The sequence below is a fragment of the Callorhinchus milii genome, unplaced genomic scaffold (genome assembly GCF_018977255.1).
Source record: "Callorhinchus milii isolate IMCB2004 unplaced genomic scaffold, IMCB_Cmil_1.0 Scaffold19, whole genome shotgun sequence".
NCBI classification, from domain to species: Eukaryota; Metazoa; Chordata; class Chondrichthyes; order Chimaeriformes; family Callorhinchidae; genus Callorhinchus; species Callorhinchus milii.
In genome coordinates, this window is record NW_024704760.1 from 11,169,225 (window position 1) to 11,188,511 (window position 19,287).

General features: G+C 45.6%; 1 protein-coding gene across 4 annotated transcripts in view; it reads right to left on the reverse strand.

Annotated features, from left to right (window-relative positions):
* The window catches only part of LOC103189718 (transcriptional enhancer factor TEF-5), a 64,250-nt gene that overhangs the window by 11,292 nt on the left and 33,671 nt on the right, over positions 1–19,287 (reverse strand). For 3 of the 4 annotated variants that reach the window (XM_007910217.2, XM_007910216.2, XM_007910215.2), the window contains 4 exons: positions 6,265–6,276; positions 3,000–3,134; positions 1,324–1,367; positions 390–451 (listed from right to left, as the gene is read on the reverse strand). In XM_007910217.2, the coding sequence (XP_007908408.1) occupies positions 390–451; positions 1,324–1,367; positions 3,000–3,134; positions 6,265–6,276 (253 nt within the window). The remainder of the gene's footprint in view (positions 1–389; positions 452–1,323; positions 1,368–2,999; positions 3,135–6,264; positions 6,277–19,287) is intronic. The other variant, XM_042342128.1, reaches the window with a different exon arrangement.

A 19,287-nucleotide genomic window follows, 5' to 3' on the forward strand; every position in this document is an offset into this window, starting at 1 on the left:
TGATTTCCTGCTCCATAATCCAAGGGTATTAAATACCATCTGAAGCCTTAAGTGGTGTCCCACTGAGCTCAGCAACACAGCAAAGCTCAGGATCTGAATGTCTCAGCTGCGGTCTGGGCTGGGAGTTTATCACCAAGTCCATCCGGCTCAGAAGAGCCCCTCACTCTATCTGTTGCTGTCAGGATAGGGAAGGGGGCTGGAGAATGATTTGGGTGAGAGTGGGAGATAGTTGGTGTAGTGGGAGGGGTGAGGTGGTCAACAACCTCCCCCAGGTCAGGTGCAAACCCTCAACAGTCCAGCATTTTGGGACCTCCTCCCAATGTGAAAGGCGTGATATAAATGGCAATTGTTGTTGCTGTTGGGATCCTTCCCCCCGGCAGTGCACTTACTTGCTACAGGGGGCGGCACCGCTGTCTGAATGGAATATGTCGGTTGTCCGAAGGGCTTCACGCTGCAGGAGGAAGAAGAAACGAGAGTTACCGGTAGTCAACAGGTACCACAGTAACCATTCCCTTTACAGGGTCAATGTAGGGTGGGGGAGCAGGTGTAGGCTGTTTCATTTCTTGGCTGAAATGTCTGGACGTTTAAACCCCAAGAACCTTTTACCCCTTTTGCATTGGATACATCGCCTGATCACATTGATGAAACAACTCAAAGCACCTCACAGGATTGCAGTTTCGTCCACAAAATATACAGTCACTTTATAGTATATTCTGTGAAGTGCTTTGAGATGTCTTGAAGACGTGATAAGGCGCTGTATTAAATGCAAGGATTATTATTATTATTATTAATCCACACAGCAGTAACCCACAAAAAGCCATGAAGTGATTCATTAATCGTATGTGGTCGCTGGGAGAAACTCCCTTCTCTAACAGTGTTTGGAGTAGTGAACAGGTAGACGGGACCTCATACAGTAAGTGCTAACGGAGCAATTGTGTGACCCACCTTATCCATCCCAAACACATTGGCATGCACGGAAGTCTCAGTTTGGTTTGGATACTCTTAAGCATAGAGATGGATTTCTGCCTGTGTTAAGATACCTGGCTAACCAAAAAACAATGTCCAATCTCCTTCCTGCCCAACTCTCCTCATTGCAGATTGGTATCGCTGGTTCTGCATCTCCCTCTTCCCCATCACCTGAGTCTGAGGTGTCACCACCTCTCTGCCTCCTCTCAAACATCTCCCAAGGCTTATCCCTTCAACCCTTCAGTCACCATGTCTTGCTTGGTCTCCCATTGTGAATTTCACTGAAGCCTGATCCACAATTCAGATTATTTTGGGCCAAATTGTTTTAGATTGTTAGGAAAGCAGAGAGATACTTACTCCTGTGAGGATCCAGGCTGTCCTGGGAGAGGGCCTGACCAAAACTGTAACAATAAAAACAAAATAATATTTCACAATTAGCAAATACAATTCATTGGCAGGACCTGGAAGGGCAGACCAGTTACTGGGGGCAGGGAGTCATCCCACCTTGCTCCTATTAACCCTGCAGCCAAACCCCTAATGGTTAGGGTGGTCCCAGCTGGACAAAGCAATGTCAAGCTACGTTGTTTTAGCTGGTTAGACTACAGAAACTACCCCAACGCATACTCTGAGGTCTTGGCTCTTACCAACCTGCGCCTAATACTTTCCGGAATTATGTAAGCAGGATGTGTCCCTCCAGGAAGAGAGAGAGAGAGCGCATTCCATTCCAACAATCTATCTCTGGGATTTCCATGTGTAGGTGGGAGGCCTGGAATTCTCAGCTTAGTTTGGATGGGTTTCCGCATGTGTCAGATAAATACAATTGATACATTGATTTCAGCAGCAAACTCCCACAGCCCGACATGTATCCCTGGCTCCCGGGGTCAATGCCACGCAGAATATTCTAAGATAATAATAATACTTGCATTTGATTTAGCCCTTGATCACGTTGTTGAGATGTCTCAAAGTGCTTCAAAGATATATTGTATCGTGGATTGATTGTGCATTTTTGTGGGTGAAACGCAGCAACTAATTGCACGCAGCAGTGTCCCACAAACCATCGTGGATTGAAGAGATTATTACCCCGGAGACGCGATCCGTTAATCGACTACCAACCAGTTCCTAGACATGTGGAGTCAGGAAACGCCCTGCCCGGTAAACGAACCCACGTCCTCTCGTTTGTGAGGCGAGCACGCTGACCATTACGCTACAGGATTCCAAACATATTCAATAGATGTAGCTACATAGTAAAATAAAGGTAATGACAAAGCACACGTGAAATGGCTCTAACCATTGTTGGTTTAAAGCAGGTGGGTCCACAGTAACCCATTGCCAATGAGACTTGGAGTCATAGAGATGGCCTGAATCCTGTGGATGACTTCTCAAGACAATAGCCTCCAAGTCCGATTGCCATTGGGTTATTGTGTCAGATGAGTCTCCTCTGAGCCAGCCTAGAATGAAGCGATGGGACACAGGTGAGGCAGAGAGTGAGTCAGTGCTCTAATGAGAGACAACTTCACTGGGGGGAACAATTGTCAAGGGAATGCGGGCAAGATTTCATCGCAGTGGGAGTAGCATTGCGAGTGAAAGGTGTCAGTTGTGGCTGATTGATGAAAGAATGGAATGTGATTATTTTTGTTGCTGAAATAATAGAGTAGATGAGGAGAAACTGTTTCCACTGGCAAGTGGGTCGGTAACCAGGGGACATAGAGAAGATAATTGGCTAAAGAACCAAAGGGGGGATTAGGAGATATTTATTTAGGCAGAAAGTTGTTACGCTCTTGAATGCACTGCCTGAAAGGGTGGTGGAAGCAGATTCAATAACAACTTTAAAAGGGAATTGGAGGGGGAGTTGATAAGGAATAAATCGCAAGGATATGGGGAGAGAGCGGGGGAGTGGGACTGATTGGATAGCTCTTCCAAAGGCACGATGGGCCACATGGCCTCCTTCTGTGCTGTAAGATCTACGATTAAGTCTAAACTCCACTGTCAGGTTTCAGTGGAGGGAAATGGGTTGGTTCATCAGGTGGGCTTACCCTGGGTGTCCCCACATATGGGCCTTGTGGGAGTGGCGTTATCCCCAGTTTACTCTGCATGGCGGTCGCTGAGACAATCTGTGCTGAGGACATAGCCGCCATGTTCTGCAGGGCTTTGTCTTTCGAGGCTTGATCCTTGAAAAGAAGCAGAAGAAGGTGAGCACCGCATGTGGAGAGAGGGAGTGAGTGAAAAGGAAAGGAGAGAGAGAGAGAGAGAGAGAGATGGAAGAGAAGCTGAGGCTATGTAAAGGTCCTCCATCTAAACCATTATCTCACAAACAATCTTTTTGGCCTTTAAATGGAATGATCCGTTGCGTTTCACAGATCCCAACAGGATCCATTCCCCACGGCACCAAACTGCAATCTTTCCAATTCAAAATAAATAATAATCAGGCAGATCAGGCAGGTGGGAGGTAGGATACAATGTCACAAGGCTATTGTGTGACAGGACATACCCCTGGGGAACGTGAGGGGCTTGGCACTCTCACCCTGGTCCCCAGTCTCGGGGGAACACTTGTGGGCGGCACAGACACTAGGAGGTCTATGTGAGGGCACAACATTACGATTCAGATTAGCTCCACTCTCACAATCCTCAGCCACAGGAAAACAACTGTTGCTAATCGAAGATGAAACTGAAACCATTCACGCCATCTTCTGCTAGACATCTCCTCCTTAACCGCTCCTTAAACACTGCAACTGGTTCTCGTTCAAAGGGGCACTGACTGACTGACTCCTCGCTCAGTTTGGGGTCCGACACCTCACAGCCCAGCACTTGCTGGAAGCTCAACATCCGCTCATAAGCCTCCTAACATTCAGTAGCCCTGTCCTTCACCCTCACCCCCCTCAGCAAAACAGGGGCAAAAATGGGGTAAATGACAAACCCCGGGATCTGCCTGAGACACAGGTGATAAGTGGCAAAGGAGAGCTGGAGGCGGAGGGGAACAAATCTATAAGTATTTGTTAGGGGGGATACATGGATGTGTCACAAGCTGACACACCACTCGGGCACCGACTGGTTGGAAGCAGAACTGAGATCAGTGCTCAAGTGAAGCCTCTAACATACTCAGGCATCACTGGTTACAGGGATAATCCACTCACTGGTTGTAGTGGAAAAAGCTTGTGGGAATCTCTCTCTCCCCCAAAAGGCTGTGACTGCTGGGTCAATTGCCAATTTCAAGGTGGATAGATATTTGTTAGGGTATCAAGGGATATGGGGCAAGCCGGGTAATTGGAGTGAGGTACAGATCAGCCATCTTACAGAATGTCGGAACATGCTCGAAGGGCTGAATGACCTACTCCTGTTCCTATAGAGGTAATCCTATGAAAGGCTGTGCTAACATCCCATAGCGTCTATTTATCCCAGTTTTATTATGTTCCACATATACATGGGGAGCACTCTGTGAGGCTGTGATATGGAATGACACCAAAACATTTCACAGTGAGGGGGTTATTGTGTTAGAAAGGAGTAAGCTTGGGACGTCCTCTCGTTGTGAAAGGCACAGTATAAATGCAATTTTTGTTGTTGTTGTATGTGTGTGTGTGTTTGTGTAGGGGTTGGGGGTATAGAAGTGGTAAGGGGAGTTAGATGATGCATGCCAACAGAGCTGGGAGATCTGATCTAAACCCCAGATTAAATTCCAGTAGAGATAAAATGTCAGTATCTAACATACCGTGTCACCTCAGGAGCTGGAATGGGGAGAGAATGGGAATCACAATGGGTTGTGACCACTGAACTAGCCTGGTTCCATCTGGCTTTCAAATAGTTTATTTTATTGGTATTCACCATCAACATGTTTCTCAATGGGAAAATCTTAATAGGCAATTCACTTTACAGTATATACTGTGAAGCGCTTTGAGACGTCTCAACGACGTGATAAGGCACTTATCAAATGCAAGGATTATTATTAAGATATTGCTCCTACACTCCTGAATGCTAAAAACTGCAGGTCTAAGCAGGTTGCAAGGGCCATCTTCAATGAGAGGCCAACCCAAAGTAATTCAGTGCTTTACATCACACTGTTTACTCCTAAACCCCTTGCTGGCTGCTTACTTAATCTTTCACAGAGAGATTGCACTCCTCTAAAGTATCTGCCTGCAGAATTTCATTGAGGCTATCCATTTCAGTGAAAATGAATGAGAGAGAGTCAACAATTCCATTCCTTGAAGTTAACGGCCTTGAAAATGAGAGGCTGACTCTCTTCGCTGGAGCTGTTACACCAATGTATTGGACTGGGTTGTATCCAATGCAACTTGGGACCAGAACACACCATAACGAAAATGAAATGTGGAGGGAGGGTAAAGGAGAGAGGAGAATAGGGCACACGTAACTGACCCATACATGTATAATAAAGTAACAGAAGAATATGGGGGTTACCCATTCTAGGCTGAGTTTGACCAAAACTGAAGCTATGAAGGTGCTTTCAGCTCACAAGCAACTTAGTTTGCTCCGCCTGAAATGAGAAGCAATACAGAGAGGAGATGTTTTAAGCCCTCTGTCAGTATCGGGGCTGGCATGCATGGATCTTTAGCCCATTGGGTTGACTGATCATGCAAATTGGGCTGCTGATTTACAGTGCTTAACGATCGATTGAGTAAATAGCACAAAAACTAGGAAGGGCAATGAGCCAGGTCCATCAGTTTCAGAGCAACACACTTCTCAGCCAGTTCATCTGATTGAGACAAGAGGCTAAACACTAGTCTGGTTAAAGTCAAGGTTTCCCCACCACCCCCTCCCATATGAAGCTAATTAACTGGGCCAAAAAAATTGATTGACCATTTGAGGTGTTTTGATAGAGTAGATAGGGAGAAACTGTTTCTTCTAGTGGGTGGGTTGGTAACCAGAGGACACAGATTTAAGATAATTGGCAAAAGAATCAGAGGGGAGACGAGGAGAATTTTTTTTATTCAGAAAGTTGTTAGTCTGGAATGCACTGCCTGAAAGGGTGATGGAAACAGATTTGATAATAGCTTTCAAAAGGCAATTAGATAGGTACTTAAAAAGGAAAAAAACTGCAGGGCTACGGGGTAAGAGCGGGGAAGTGGGACTAGTTGGCAGCTCTTTCAAAGAGCCAGCATAGGCACGATGGGCCGAATGGCCTCCTTCTGTGCTGTAAAATTCTATGATTCGATGACCTGCCTATCACTAAATCAGGTAGGTGACTGCTGCACAGGTCCTGGGAAATGACCTGGGCTGGAAAGGGTTAAAGACGGCACCATGCACGAGCATGCACACAGAGAGGGACGATAAAGCTCGATGGATACTCACCACATTCATGGCCTGCAGTCAAGAAAAGCACATCATTAATGTGTTTCAAAACCATTGTCATTCAGTTAATCACAACAGTGAAACTTGCCCCCTCCCTCCAGCCTCCCGGATCACCTTGATTAAACAGCGCCTTGCCTCGCGCTAGTCAAATGGCCTCACAGTCATCAACAAACTGATAGGCCTACGCCTACACCAGGGAGTCCCAAGCTGACCAAGACCACAACAGCTGGGAGTGGCGATGGGTCAACTAAACGGGGTTGAATCCAGCGTTTCGCCCTCAAATGACACAGAAACTGCACTTTACAGTATATCCTAAGAAGCGCTTTGAGACGTCTCGAAGATGTGATGAGGTGCCATATCAAATGCAAAGATTATTATTCTTTATTAGTATTAGCTGCCATTGGATCAACTGGCCAGCCACCGCAGATTCAATTGTGAGATAATATCCAGACGTAAGAAATATTTAGGTTAAAAGAGAAACTATTTTTTTTAAAATGGGGCCTAAATGTGGCAGTAAAATCACTAATTTCATTACTGGTTGTCCCTTTGCTCTGTTAAATGTTCCTTGTTAAACCCCTAAACACTGGACTCCTCCATTCTGACCAGAGGATTCTGTGCTTCCATATTTTGGACCGTGTTGACCTAGTTTCTGGTGGGAACTAAATTGTCTCATACTCTACTCTCACCACCCACCCACTCGGTGAGTTTATTCTTCTTTAATAATCCCTTAAAAAGAAATCTGGTCACTCAATCCATGACTGTTTATGGGACACTGCTGTGCGCAATTGGCTGCCGCGTTTCACCCTCAAAACTTTATAGTCAATTCACTTTACAGTATATTCTGTGAAGCGCTTTGAGACGACTGGAAGATATGATAAGGCACTAAATCAAATGCAAGGATTATTTTTTTAAAAAAAGGCCAGGCACGGGGCAGACTGGATAGTCGAGCAGACGCTCCTTCAATAAGGAGAGTAATGATGGAACGTGGATCCCACTTTAATGTGGCTGGGTTGCATCGATCACAATGTTCTGGCAAATATCCTGAGCCCTGGTCCCACCGGGATACCTTCCAGGGTACATTCCGATTTAGGTAAAGTTTGGCTTTTTTTTTTAAATGAATTATTCAGTTTTCTTTCCTGGCTCACGAAAAACTCTTGGGTTATACTTACGAGCAGACTCAGGAACAGGAGCAGGCCTTCAGCCCCTCGAGCCTGCTCCGCCATTCTATTAGATCATGGCTGATCTGTACCTCAACTCCATAATAAAAATGACTGGAGTGGAGTAACAGCAAACAGTTCAAGGGAACATGATTGTGGATTAACCAATGATCCACCACCACCCCCTTCGCCAAACACCAGGTAAGGTTTCCATTTCAAAGTGGCTCGGTGTTAAAGGTGATCTCTTTGGGCAAGTTTCACTGTGACAAAATACAGTCAACGTTGGTGCCAATCTGCTTTGCATGCGTTGTAACATCTCTTGGAATCCCATCAACTCAATTTGAATGTCTCAATTCAACTCCCTGCACCAAAAGGGGAACAAACTGTCACAGTTACCCTATTGGTAATCTTTTGTAATGCGTAAATAATATGTATATATAACTATATAATGTTATTTAAGGGAAATGAGGAAGCCTGCCCCTTTCAATGGGTTCTGTAAGATTCCAAGTTGCAAAAGCTGTTTACAGCACAGAGTTAGCAGCAGCCGACACGAGTTTGCAAAAACAGTATAGGCCCAGTGCTGCTTGATGGACAGTCAGCTAACACGCAGCCTGCAGCGTCAAATAACACGTGGGCGCGAGCACGGGGGAAAATTCATCCGATATGTACTGATGTGTACAGGACTACTCTCCAGTCAAGGTTGGTTTCGTATTTCTTAGCTGATGTAGTATTGTGCTGCCAGTTGTTATCGTTATGTGCGCTTGTTATGTTTGATCCCATTGTTGTATATCTTCCATTGTTGTGTTCCTTATATGTAAGGGAGCCTCGGGTTGCTGGGTTTTAATAAACAGCTGCTGTTTCCACCGGATGTATCCTCGAGTCTCTGTAGTATTCCAGACAAGAAAAGGAGTAAGCACTTTGGAGAATAGTTGTCAACATTGGAGTTCTACTAGTGCGAGCAGACTCCAATTAGACATTAGACATTGGGGTTAACTGGGAATACCTGTCTGTGTGTGATTCTGAGTTGGTTGATTGATTCTGAGTTGGTTGAGTCACCTTTGAAATAGGGACACACGCCAACAGGGTTAGGAGAGAAGCAGAGGACACTTAGTACAAAAGTGTTAATAAAATTTGCATGTAGATCAAAGGGGTGAGAACTGTCACAGATCACCCAACCCAAGACATGGTCTGAATGGCGATGGAGCCATTATTCTGCTGGGAAGTAAAGCTATTCCTGTCTCATGTCTCTTGCTCCTCTGAGGAATGAAATCCATTGCGTCTATCGCACGGCAGACCTCCTCCTAAAAGAATGGGCTTCCTTGAATGTGGGAGCTGGTGTATGCCGAGTACCACAGACCCCTGGCTGGTCTCCACCATCACTATCAGAATGTGTTTGGCATTAACAACAACAACTTGCATTGATATAGCGCCCTTCACACGGAGTAGCGTCCCGGAGCACTTGACAGTGACGGAGTCTGACACCGAGCCAGGAGAAGATGCCGCCCTTTAAGCACTCTGAGACACCCCCCCCCGGCGTGGAGGGCGCTATATAAGTGCAAGCTGTTGTTGTTGAAGAGGGAGGGGGGAGATGATCATAAGATCGATTGAAAAGGAAGTTCTTTAGGCAGGATTTGAGGTGGAGAGGGAGTGGGAAAGGTGGAGGGTTTGAGGGAGAGAGTTCCAGAGTTTTGGAGTGTAGTGGCTGAAGGCCACCGACGGTGGAGCGAAGGGGATGACAGACAAACAGGATGCTGGAGCCAGCCGAGCAGAGGCAGCGGGTGGTGTAGTGGGGGGTAAGCAGGTCAGATAGGTAACGAGGTGAGAAGGAATGAAGTGATTTGAAAACAAGTGAGAGGATCTTGAAATCGATCTGTTCAGTGATTGGGAGCCAGTGGATCCTGACAAGGACTGGTGTGATGGGGGTCCCGAGTTTTGTGCGGATGAGTATCCAATCCATAGAACTACATTTGGACAAAGGTCAGTTACTGCCAGTGGGTGACTGACCTACACTCTGTGGCACAGTCTGGTCGTCTCACAGTAACCCAGGTTAAAGTATTGCTTCCAATGTATCTGTGCTAACTAGGTAGAAAAATGAAAGCAGGTGAGAATATTGTCAAATTTTTGGCTCAGTCAGTTGGCTCAGGGCCCTAAAATTAGTTTAATTTTGGACTAGTTAGTGTAAACTGGTATTAGTTCTGCTAGTTTATATATAGATATAGTTTATGAATGTAAATCGCTGACCCCACTCTTTGGAACTCCATCCCACAATCCCTTCGCCTCACTCCCTCTCTTGCCTCCTTCAAGACACGACTCAAGACCCCCTTTTTTGACCGTGCCTCTAGCCGCCCTCCCCACCCCACACTCAGGTCCTAATCCCTGACTGTTCAGCGCTTTGGGACATCCTCCCGACTTGAAAGGAGCTTTACAAATATAATTTTCTTGTTGTTGTTGTAAACTAGTATAGATTCCAGGCTAAAGCACAAGCTGATCTTAATTGTCCAAAACGCTATCCTGGGTGAAGGGTACTGTATACATTTGAGATGATTACGTAGCTCTGACTGCTGTGTGCTGTAAACAGTGTGAGTGCCTGTAACAATGGCTAACAATGACAACCTGCTCCACAGAGGTCTTGTTGTGGCGTCTCTACTAATTACATGGACTCGAGTTCAGCATAAAGCTTCCCACATCCTCCCTCACCTCCTTCAAGGCCCGTCTCAAGACTTTCCTCTTTGATCGTGGCTTCGGCCATCCTCCTATCTCCCTTACCCTCCACCCCTCTTGATTCCACCCCCAGCTCAGGTGCAAACCCTTCATTGTCTTTGCATTCTTCATTTGCCTTTCGGACGTCCTTCCAACGTGAAAGGCGCTAGATATAAATGTCATTTTGTTGTTGTTCTTTAAACCTTTCTTCAAAAACCACTGACCCTCGCTATAAAATCCTCCTAAAAATAGTTCTCCTCAACCATGTCTCTGGTCTGTGGGCAACATCTTTCAATTTTATTTCTCTGCCGGATGTGTCCCTCATTACATTTGTCCAGTCGTCGGACATGATCTTGTCTCAACATAAATACCAATTTGTAGTTGTGTAGCTCCAATTTGCCTGCTCTTTATCCCATAACTTAAATATTCTTTTCCTTCCAGTTATCCAATTCCATTTTTAAAAGCTGTTATTAGGCTTTATTTGTAAGAAATGTTTCCACATTCTAAAAACCCTCTACTAAACTCCCCCTTCTCCTCTACAGGGATAACCCTCAATTGATGCCTTTGTGTTCCTGACTCGTCAATCAGCGGAATCAGTCTATCTATTTAGCCGTGGATCTCCGGGAAATTAGATCAGGGCAGGTTGAGTCTGTCTGTATCAGTAATTAAGAGGAAAATGAAACAGGGGATTGGATCTAGGCATTTTATATGCACTCGCACTATTACTGAAGGAACACAGGGTTTGATGACTGCTTAGTTTTGGAGTATAACCATATTGAACTGCTCACTGAAGTGGGGAAAGTGGGTGGCGGGGGAGCAGAGCATGTGGATAGATGATGCTGTAAGAGTGATGGGGCAAGATCCATCTCTACTTTGTCTGACTGGTCAAACAAGCACTTAACATGCTTATTGTATCTGGGTTGGAGAGATTAAAGGCTTGAGACACAACCACTCTGATAGTGTCGGTTTGTATGAAGAGACGAGTCGCAAGGTTCAGCTGGCAATTGAATTGGGGAAATTCTCAGCCAGGACATCGGAGAAGGAGAGAAAAACTCCCTCCTCTCTTTGAATAGTGCCTTTGCATCTTCAACATCCACCTGAACAGGCAGCTGGGACTCGGTATAACATTCTCATCCGAAGGATTCGGTTGCCCAAAAAAATGAAAAAGTGTTCCATTCCTCAACCCTGACGCTATCTCTCATCTGAACGGGCACAAAATTCACTTTGTATGAAAAGAAATAACACAGTTACGGTCCTCAATTTGGGGGCAAATGACTGAACTCTGTGGTAGATGTTTGATTGCTGGAAAGGAGAAGGAATTTTAAAAACACAGTGAAGTGACTGAACAATTTGAGTCTGGAATGCAGTGAATGCTCGGTTTTGTTTTCAGACAGGCTCCCGATGATGAGATTCTCTCCTCAGCTACAGATCAGAGTGCAGAATCAGAAAAGCTGCCAGATCAGAAAATATTTCTCCAAGAAGATCATGAGAACATGAAATGCAAAGGCGAAAGATCGAGTCAGATACGACACGTAGGAAGTAATGGAGGAAAAGGGCAGACACGGGATTAAAAGTTCCCCCGTGATGTAATAAATAATGATCCTGGCATTTGATACACTGCCTTATCATGACTTCGAGACATCTCAAAGTGCTTCACAGAATATACTGTAAAATAAATTCACTGTGTAGTTTGTGGAAGAAACACGGCAGCCAATTGCACGTAGCAGCGTCCCGCAACCAGTCTTGGATTGAGTGGTGGCTGTTCCTATTCTTAAAAAATGTTGTAGTTTCTGATTGAGAAATAAGATAACAAGGGAAGGATAAGATAAACCAAGGAAAAACTAACGTGCCCAGGATGAGGAGGTCCCTCTAAACTGTGGTCTCAGCGCAGTACCGAATTAATCTTCTGTGTCTCCTAGATATTTTAAATGTTGTAGTTTCCACCTTCCAGGCTTCCCTCCCTCTCTCCCATCTCTTGTGAGTCACTGGCTGTCACTGATCTGAGAGGGCGAGCAATGTGTGAGCGTGTGGGGCTCCTTGTAAGGAAACAGTGCCTCAGTGTATTTATTGCAACAAGTGCAAGCGCTGTTGTTTATACTGGCAAAATAAATCCTGGGGAAATGTACACAGCTTGTAAAAATAAATTGAGATTTGTTGGCTCACACTTTACACCATAGGAGCGTTGTGTTTAGCTCTTGCTGTACCCTCGCTGGGATACCGTGGGTTATCTGCCCCTGTGCAGGCTGCCCTGCGATCAATCCTGCCTTGAAATGAAACCAAGGGTTCGCAGTGCCTGCTGATAATCTCATACTCACCCGCTGACACGGAACCAGCAAGACTTTTAGCGCAGAGTAAGGTTAAACTTTATAATTCATAAAGACATCTTTGCAAGCGCAGTCACATGCTGCTATAACACGTTATAATGGGTCACTTTATAAAAATGGTCGCCCGCCACTCAGTACTTCCAGGTTAGCAGGTCGCTGCTGACATGATTGTACTGTCCTCCACATGCTAAGATAAGGGGGGGGGGGCTTCCTGCACCTGTGTCATGCACAGTATACGGTCTACAGTCACCTTCCCCTGCTCGCAACGGGCTCCGCCACTGTCAAGCGCACTGGGACGCTGCCCTGTGTGAGGGGCGCAATCTATATCAATGCAAGTTGTTGTTGTTTGTACTTGTCAGTCAATGCACGAGGAACTGAAACATGCAGATTAGCTGCACTGAACTGTAGACTATAATGAATGTATTTTCATTCAATTCTATCCTGAAAGTCACCCCCAGTGGCTCAGTGGGAGAACGTGCCCCTGATTGGCATAGGAACATGAGAAATTAGGAACATAGGAACAGGAGCAGGCCATTCAGTCCCTTAAGCCTGTTCCACCATTCTATAAGATCGTGGCTGCTCTGTATCTCAACTCCAATTCTACTACCTTTTGGGTGAAAAGTTGCCCCCTGATCTCACACAAACAGTACTGGAAGTGCCTAAAATTCCACCTAGACTCAGCCTGTGAGACACCACAGAATTGGGGAAATTACTAAATTCAGCCTCAATCTGGAAGCCAATTTTCCCGCGGTTCTTAAAGAAGAAACGGCTTCTAAATTCTGAGTCAATGTCACATTTTTGTGCAATTAAGACAAAAATGGTATCATGGCCTAGAATTGATCCCCTGGGTTAGGGCAGGAATGGAAATCCAGGGTCTCTCTGATCAAGTGTGTGTGTAATAATAGTGCTACAGTAGCCCAAGTAAACTTGCATCAGTCACTGTTTGCACATTGGGGCTTAAACCACACTGCCCCGGTTTCCACACTTGGTTGTATGCGGGAGGAGAGTGGGCGCACGGACCCAATAATAATAATCATCATCACGTCAGAATCAAATTGATATCTCAGGAACAAAACCGTTATAATTTGCAGAGAAGCTTTACCAGTTATAGGCAGGTTGAGACGTCTCAAAGCGCTTCACAGAATATACTGTAAAGTGAACTGACGGGATCAGGAGGGGGTGGAGGGTGGGGACGGTGGGGTAGGAGGGTAACCGAAGGCGCAGTCAGAGGAGTGTCTTGAAATGGGCCTTGAAGGAGGCAAGTGAGGAAGCGAGGTGAAAGGACTGTGGGATGGTGTTCCAAAGCGTAGGGACAGAGAGGCTGAAAGCCAGACTGCCGATGGTGGGGTGGGCAGGGCGGGGGATGTGGAGCAGGCCGGAGCCCGTTGAGTGGAGGGAGACACTCCCCATAGTGCAGGTGTTGGCTCTGAAACTCCATTTCCTTGCATGTTCCCCGAGGCCATAACACTGACTGATTGAACTCAATAACCCAACGCGGGAAACGCACAATGAAACCTGTGTCTTCTCTTTGCACTGATTTAACCTGTACCTTAACAATATTCCATCACGCAAAGAGGCGTCCAATTGAATAGGAGCTGCTCTGTCGTCATCTGTCCTCCCCGCGCCCCCCTCCTCTCCCCCAGGCCGCCCACATTCCCTGCACTGTGCAGATGCCTGAATTTGGCAACAGAACCTTTCAACAACAGAAACACATCAACCCTTAATTGTCACTTTGATCCGAAGTGCAAAAAGGGATTTGAAAGATAAATCGGCCTCGTTAGTGTTGGTTTGGGTTCCACCAGCAGGGGGCACCTTCTTCCTGTCCCTCAGGCAGTGGATTCTGGGTAGGATGACAAGCCTATGGCCCCTCCCCCTTCATTTTATTGGGAGCCAATCGAAGCCCTGGAGGAGCCTAATGGTCCTCGTCACATTCCCCAGAATGCACTACAACCTGGAGAAGCAAATATGTTGTGTTCAACTCGGGGGCGAGGCCACAAATCACCATGAATTGCATTTAAACAGTGCCCCTCAGGCAGGGTAGCGCTCCAGAGCATTTGGCAGTGGTGGAGCATGACGCCGAGCCGGGGGGAACGTGTACTACTGTCAAGTGCTCTGGACATAACCCCAATTTACGCCACGTTGCAAGTTAGTGTTCTCCATTTGCCTCACGCTGGAGGCCACACTGACAGCCCAAACTCCTGGAGACCAAACGTTAAGTGGTGAGAAAGTTCATCTTGAAAGTCCAGGTGTCTGGGTTCACGTCAATATCAGCCATTATCTGCCCCCAGTGAGGCACTATCGTGATCCTTTTAATTCAGAAACTTGGTTTAATCCAAACTCACTAGTTTCAGATCTTGGCCAATTGGTCAAAACATTTGACCACCTTCGATGTTCAGTATCTGGATCACACACATGTCTGTTAAACTCCTTTCCCCTTCTCACCCCATACCTCAAATAAAAACCTCAACTCTATGCAAATTATATTTTGCAACACTTTTATTTCCCCCCACTCCATCTGCCCCTCTCCCTCCAATACTTGAGCCTTGATGTTAATGGATGACACTGAGACGTCCAGAAGTGAAAATAGAGTCAAAGAGCAAAGTTCAGGAGCACCTTCTGTCATGCACCAGAGGAATAGGAGCATTTTAGTAAAATGAGGAAAAAGGATTGGCAGCAGTTGGAAGCGAGGTTAACAAAGTGATACCCATGCCTGGGAGGTAGCAGAGGAAAGGGGGAAAGCATTGGGGTGTGAAGTTACTGGCTGCCACTGGGGAATTCACTGGGGATTCAATTGGCTACCAGGTTTTGCCCACAAAATATACAAACAATTCACTTTACAGTATATTCTGTGAAGCGCTTTGAGACATCTTGATGATGTCATAAGGCGCTATATCAAATGCAAGGATTATTATTATTATTAATTCAAAATGAATGATTTGGGCAGTTTGAACGCACTGCTTGAGAATAAGTGAACCATTGCTAAGGCAATTCAGACGAAACAAATTATAATTTTCGAGCTTTCCAACTCTCTGAAGCCTATGACTATCATAAGAATGTGTTTGCCAAACAGTCCATTTGGGGAACTAACAAATCTCCATCTGACTGATCTCATCTGGGGAGGAACTGGAGATGTCCCAACTGGCCTCGGGCCAAGGAGGGGACAACAACTAAGATGAGGTTGTCATGATCCATATCTTGGTTTGAGTCAGTGTTCAGTGAGGGAACAAGTTGGAGGAAATGCTACTTTTTTTATAAAAATGGACTCCCAACAGTAAGAACATAAGAACATAAGAAATGCTGGACGAAAAGAGACCAGGGCCATTTAGTTCACCTCCCACCTTCCTGGTGGTTGCATGCACATATATTCCAAACTACCTACCTATTACAGTCTAGTGGTAAAGGATCAGTCAAGAGATCATGAGATTCCTGCCTTGACTTGTGGTCTTTGCTGATTTGGGCTGATCTCACTTGGGTAACAGGTTTTGGGTGTTGCAATTAGCCTTAATATTCCTGGGCTCTAGAGAGGCTAAAATCCCCACTCCTGGTCCAGGGAAACTTACTGAAAGGTATGCATTCAGGCACTAATAGGATCAGGCTTCCCATAGTCAAATAACTTGCCGATACACGCTGCTTGCTCAGGTGGATGTTGAAGATCCCATTGGAAAGGTGAATTACATTACATTACTACCCTTGTTCTAGCCACCAATCCTCCAGACAAAAAATTGATCAAGGCTGTCTGTTTTGACATTGCTCTGTGCAAACTGGCCACCATTTTCGCCTACAAAATCCCAACACTTGACAGCAATGCCCAGTGAACCACTTTGAGACATTGACATTGTAGGCATTGTATCAAATGCAAAGATTATTCTTATTGTCATCATCTACAGGAAGGGTAGTCACTGGTACCAGAAAGGCCCTGGTGTGTGTGTGGAACACATCAAGATCCCGTCAAGAGTCAACAAATCCCAGACTTTGTTTTAGGGGGATAATGAAGCATGGGATATTTAAGAAAGCACAAACAAAAACCATTATCTGTTGCTTTTGAAAATAATCGAGATGGACTTCTGACAATCACTCACTAGTCAGTGAACTACACACCGAGACACAAGTAATTACTCAGGTGGTTTGACTTTTTCTTAAAGATAACTGTTTTTGACCCGGGAAGAACCCACAGACATTCACTGGGTGAATGACCAATTAAACTGGGAGGTTACTGGCCAGGGCACCAGAAAAAAAACTCCGTTCTATGCTCCAGTTGTGTTAGGTGTTCTTTAACATCCACATGGCCTTGGTTTAATGTTCTCATCCAAAAGTCGAACAAAATAAGGGTTTGTCATATGATACCGGCCTCCTATCCGTCACCCAAAAAGCTTCCAGTGAAGTTGACCTCCAAGTGATACCAAGGCCAACCACTAAAAATCTCATAGACCACAGCAATAATAATAATCCTTGCATTTGATATAGCGTTGTTTCATGTCTTCTAGATGTCTCAAAAGAGTTTCACAGAATATACTGTAAAATTAATTGACTGTATACTTTGTGGGCAAAACACGGCAGCCAATTGTGCACAGCAGTGTCCCACAAACAGTCATGTACTGAATTACCGAATTATTATTTTTAAAAATTCTTTTTGAAGGGATTATTACCACCGGAAAAGTGATCTGCCAATCGACTAACAACCAGGTTCCAACTTACTGCTGGGTAAACAGAGGCGTGTGGAGTAAGCAAACTTTCGCCCTGCCTGGGAATCAAACCCAGGTCCTCTCACTTGCGAGGCGAGTACGTTAACCACTAAACTACAGGACTCCACAGTTGAATTGGTCCTCAATCGTCCCATTATCGATTTCAAGGACTTTGCCCTCAATTACAAATCTGGCCACACATTAGCATCTCCTTATCTTTGTGCTCAGCTCCTAATCTACTCCTCTGCTCGGCTAACATAAGCTTGCTGTGTGTGTCCATGCCACTATTGGTTCCTATACCAGTAACCTCGAGCACCCTCTACCGCTCCATCTCAGCCCCTCTCCCCTTGTCTTTACACAACCTTAAAACTCTTTGAACACACTTAAGGCCAGGTGTCCCTTTCCCCATTCCCCCTTGATCGACACCCAATCCTGACTTTGTAAGGAGCTCTGACATGTTACCCTACATGAAAGTCGCTATATAAATGCATGTTGTTATCGCTCAATCAACGTGTAGCATCATTCAGGGTTAAACTAAACAAGGAACTAGTCTGAACTTTCTACCCACGATCCTTATTATCGAGTCCCTTTCAACTGTCCTACACAAAAAGTGCCATACACCTAAGTGACCCTCTCCAGGAGTATTAAGTATTTGGTGGTGAATTGTGGTGGCCATAGCAACATCATTTATTGGTTTAGTTAGTCTTTCCTCCTGTCTGTGCCTTTGTCCCCAGTGGATGTGGAGTTAAGGCACCAAATGATTTATAGGTCAGGGCAGTGGCTTTACCAACAACTCTCAACTATCAGTGCTAGCGTCTCTGGAAAAAAATCAATATCTGTAGAGTTAAGTGCTGGTGCAATGATTGGTGTAGATCTTCTCATGTTCCCTTGCTTGTAGCAAGGAGCCGGATGGCTGGACGGAAGACCTACATGGAAGAAACTGGGAGTGAAAAGGAACTGATGGTAAATGGGAAGAAAGAAAGGAGGAGCTGGGATTAGTGGATAGAGAAGCATGCCGAGCAGGTTAGTCTGCGATATCACTGCACTGCCACAAAGCCAAAAAACAAAACAAATCAAAATAAAAACAAGGTTCACCCCACAACTCAGCAAAAGGAAAAGGATGAGGCCTAAGACTGAACTATAGCAGGTTCTGATAACACTGTGCACCGGTCAAAGGAGGAAATGACTGTAGCAGCTTCATTTTAGGTCTATGTATCTCTGCTCTCTGTCAATGTGCCGGGTTATTAAGTGGAAGGGGAGTTGAAACTGATGCTAAAAACAATCCTTACATACAATGTAGTCTTTCACTTCGAGACGCTTCACAACTACAGAGAATAATAACCTGCGTTGGTGCAGATACAACAGTCGTAATAGGCCATGTGATTATTATCAGAATCAAATGAGCCAGAGCCAGAATCCCCGCATGACCCCCAGGCCATTTAGGTCAAGGACGGGTGGGTCCACAGTGCTGGACCTTCTAGTTAGTGGGAATCAGCAGCAGAAAGTCACGATCTGATAGTCCAAATCCAGACCCTCAGCTTCTCACGACTTCACCATTGAGAAGCGGGCCAGAGGAGTTCTCTTCAACCATCTCCCGTTCAGTTATTTCCTGCAGCCATCATGATAGTATTATAGTTATTGCCAGCTCGGGCGCAGATCGTTGACGCTACTGCCCAGCGCCTTGGGACGTCCTCCCGACGTGAAAGGTGCTCTACAAGTGTAACTTGGTGGTGGTGAGGTGTTGCGTGTAGGGAACTGTCGGCTGGCCAAAAGTGCATTACAATCAGCCTAGGAGGTTCCATTGCCTGAAATCTATCCGCAAACCCCTCCCCTCTCCTGGCTTGGGAAACATATGTCTGGGACAAGACATGGCTCGGATGCAATCCCCAACACCCCCTCAAAGTGCTGAACAGTTTTCCAAGAAGCACTTTTTAGACTCACACATGAACAAAGGCCACTTGAGTTAGGAGTTGGAGGTTCGCTGGTGATCTATGGATCTCCACTCCAGGCTAAGTCAATGCTGTGAGAGAATACTGGTGTGGTGTGGTCTGCTGAGGACCACAACTGGGTAGAAGGACCTACATTAGTGGCTGTTCCAAAGCCTGTTAGTTTCCCTCGGGATCAGTTTAATCCCCAAGATGATTTTCAAACTCCACTTGA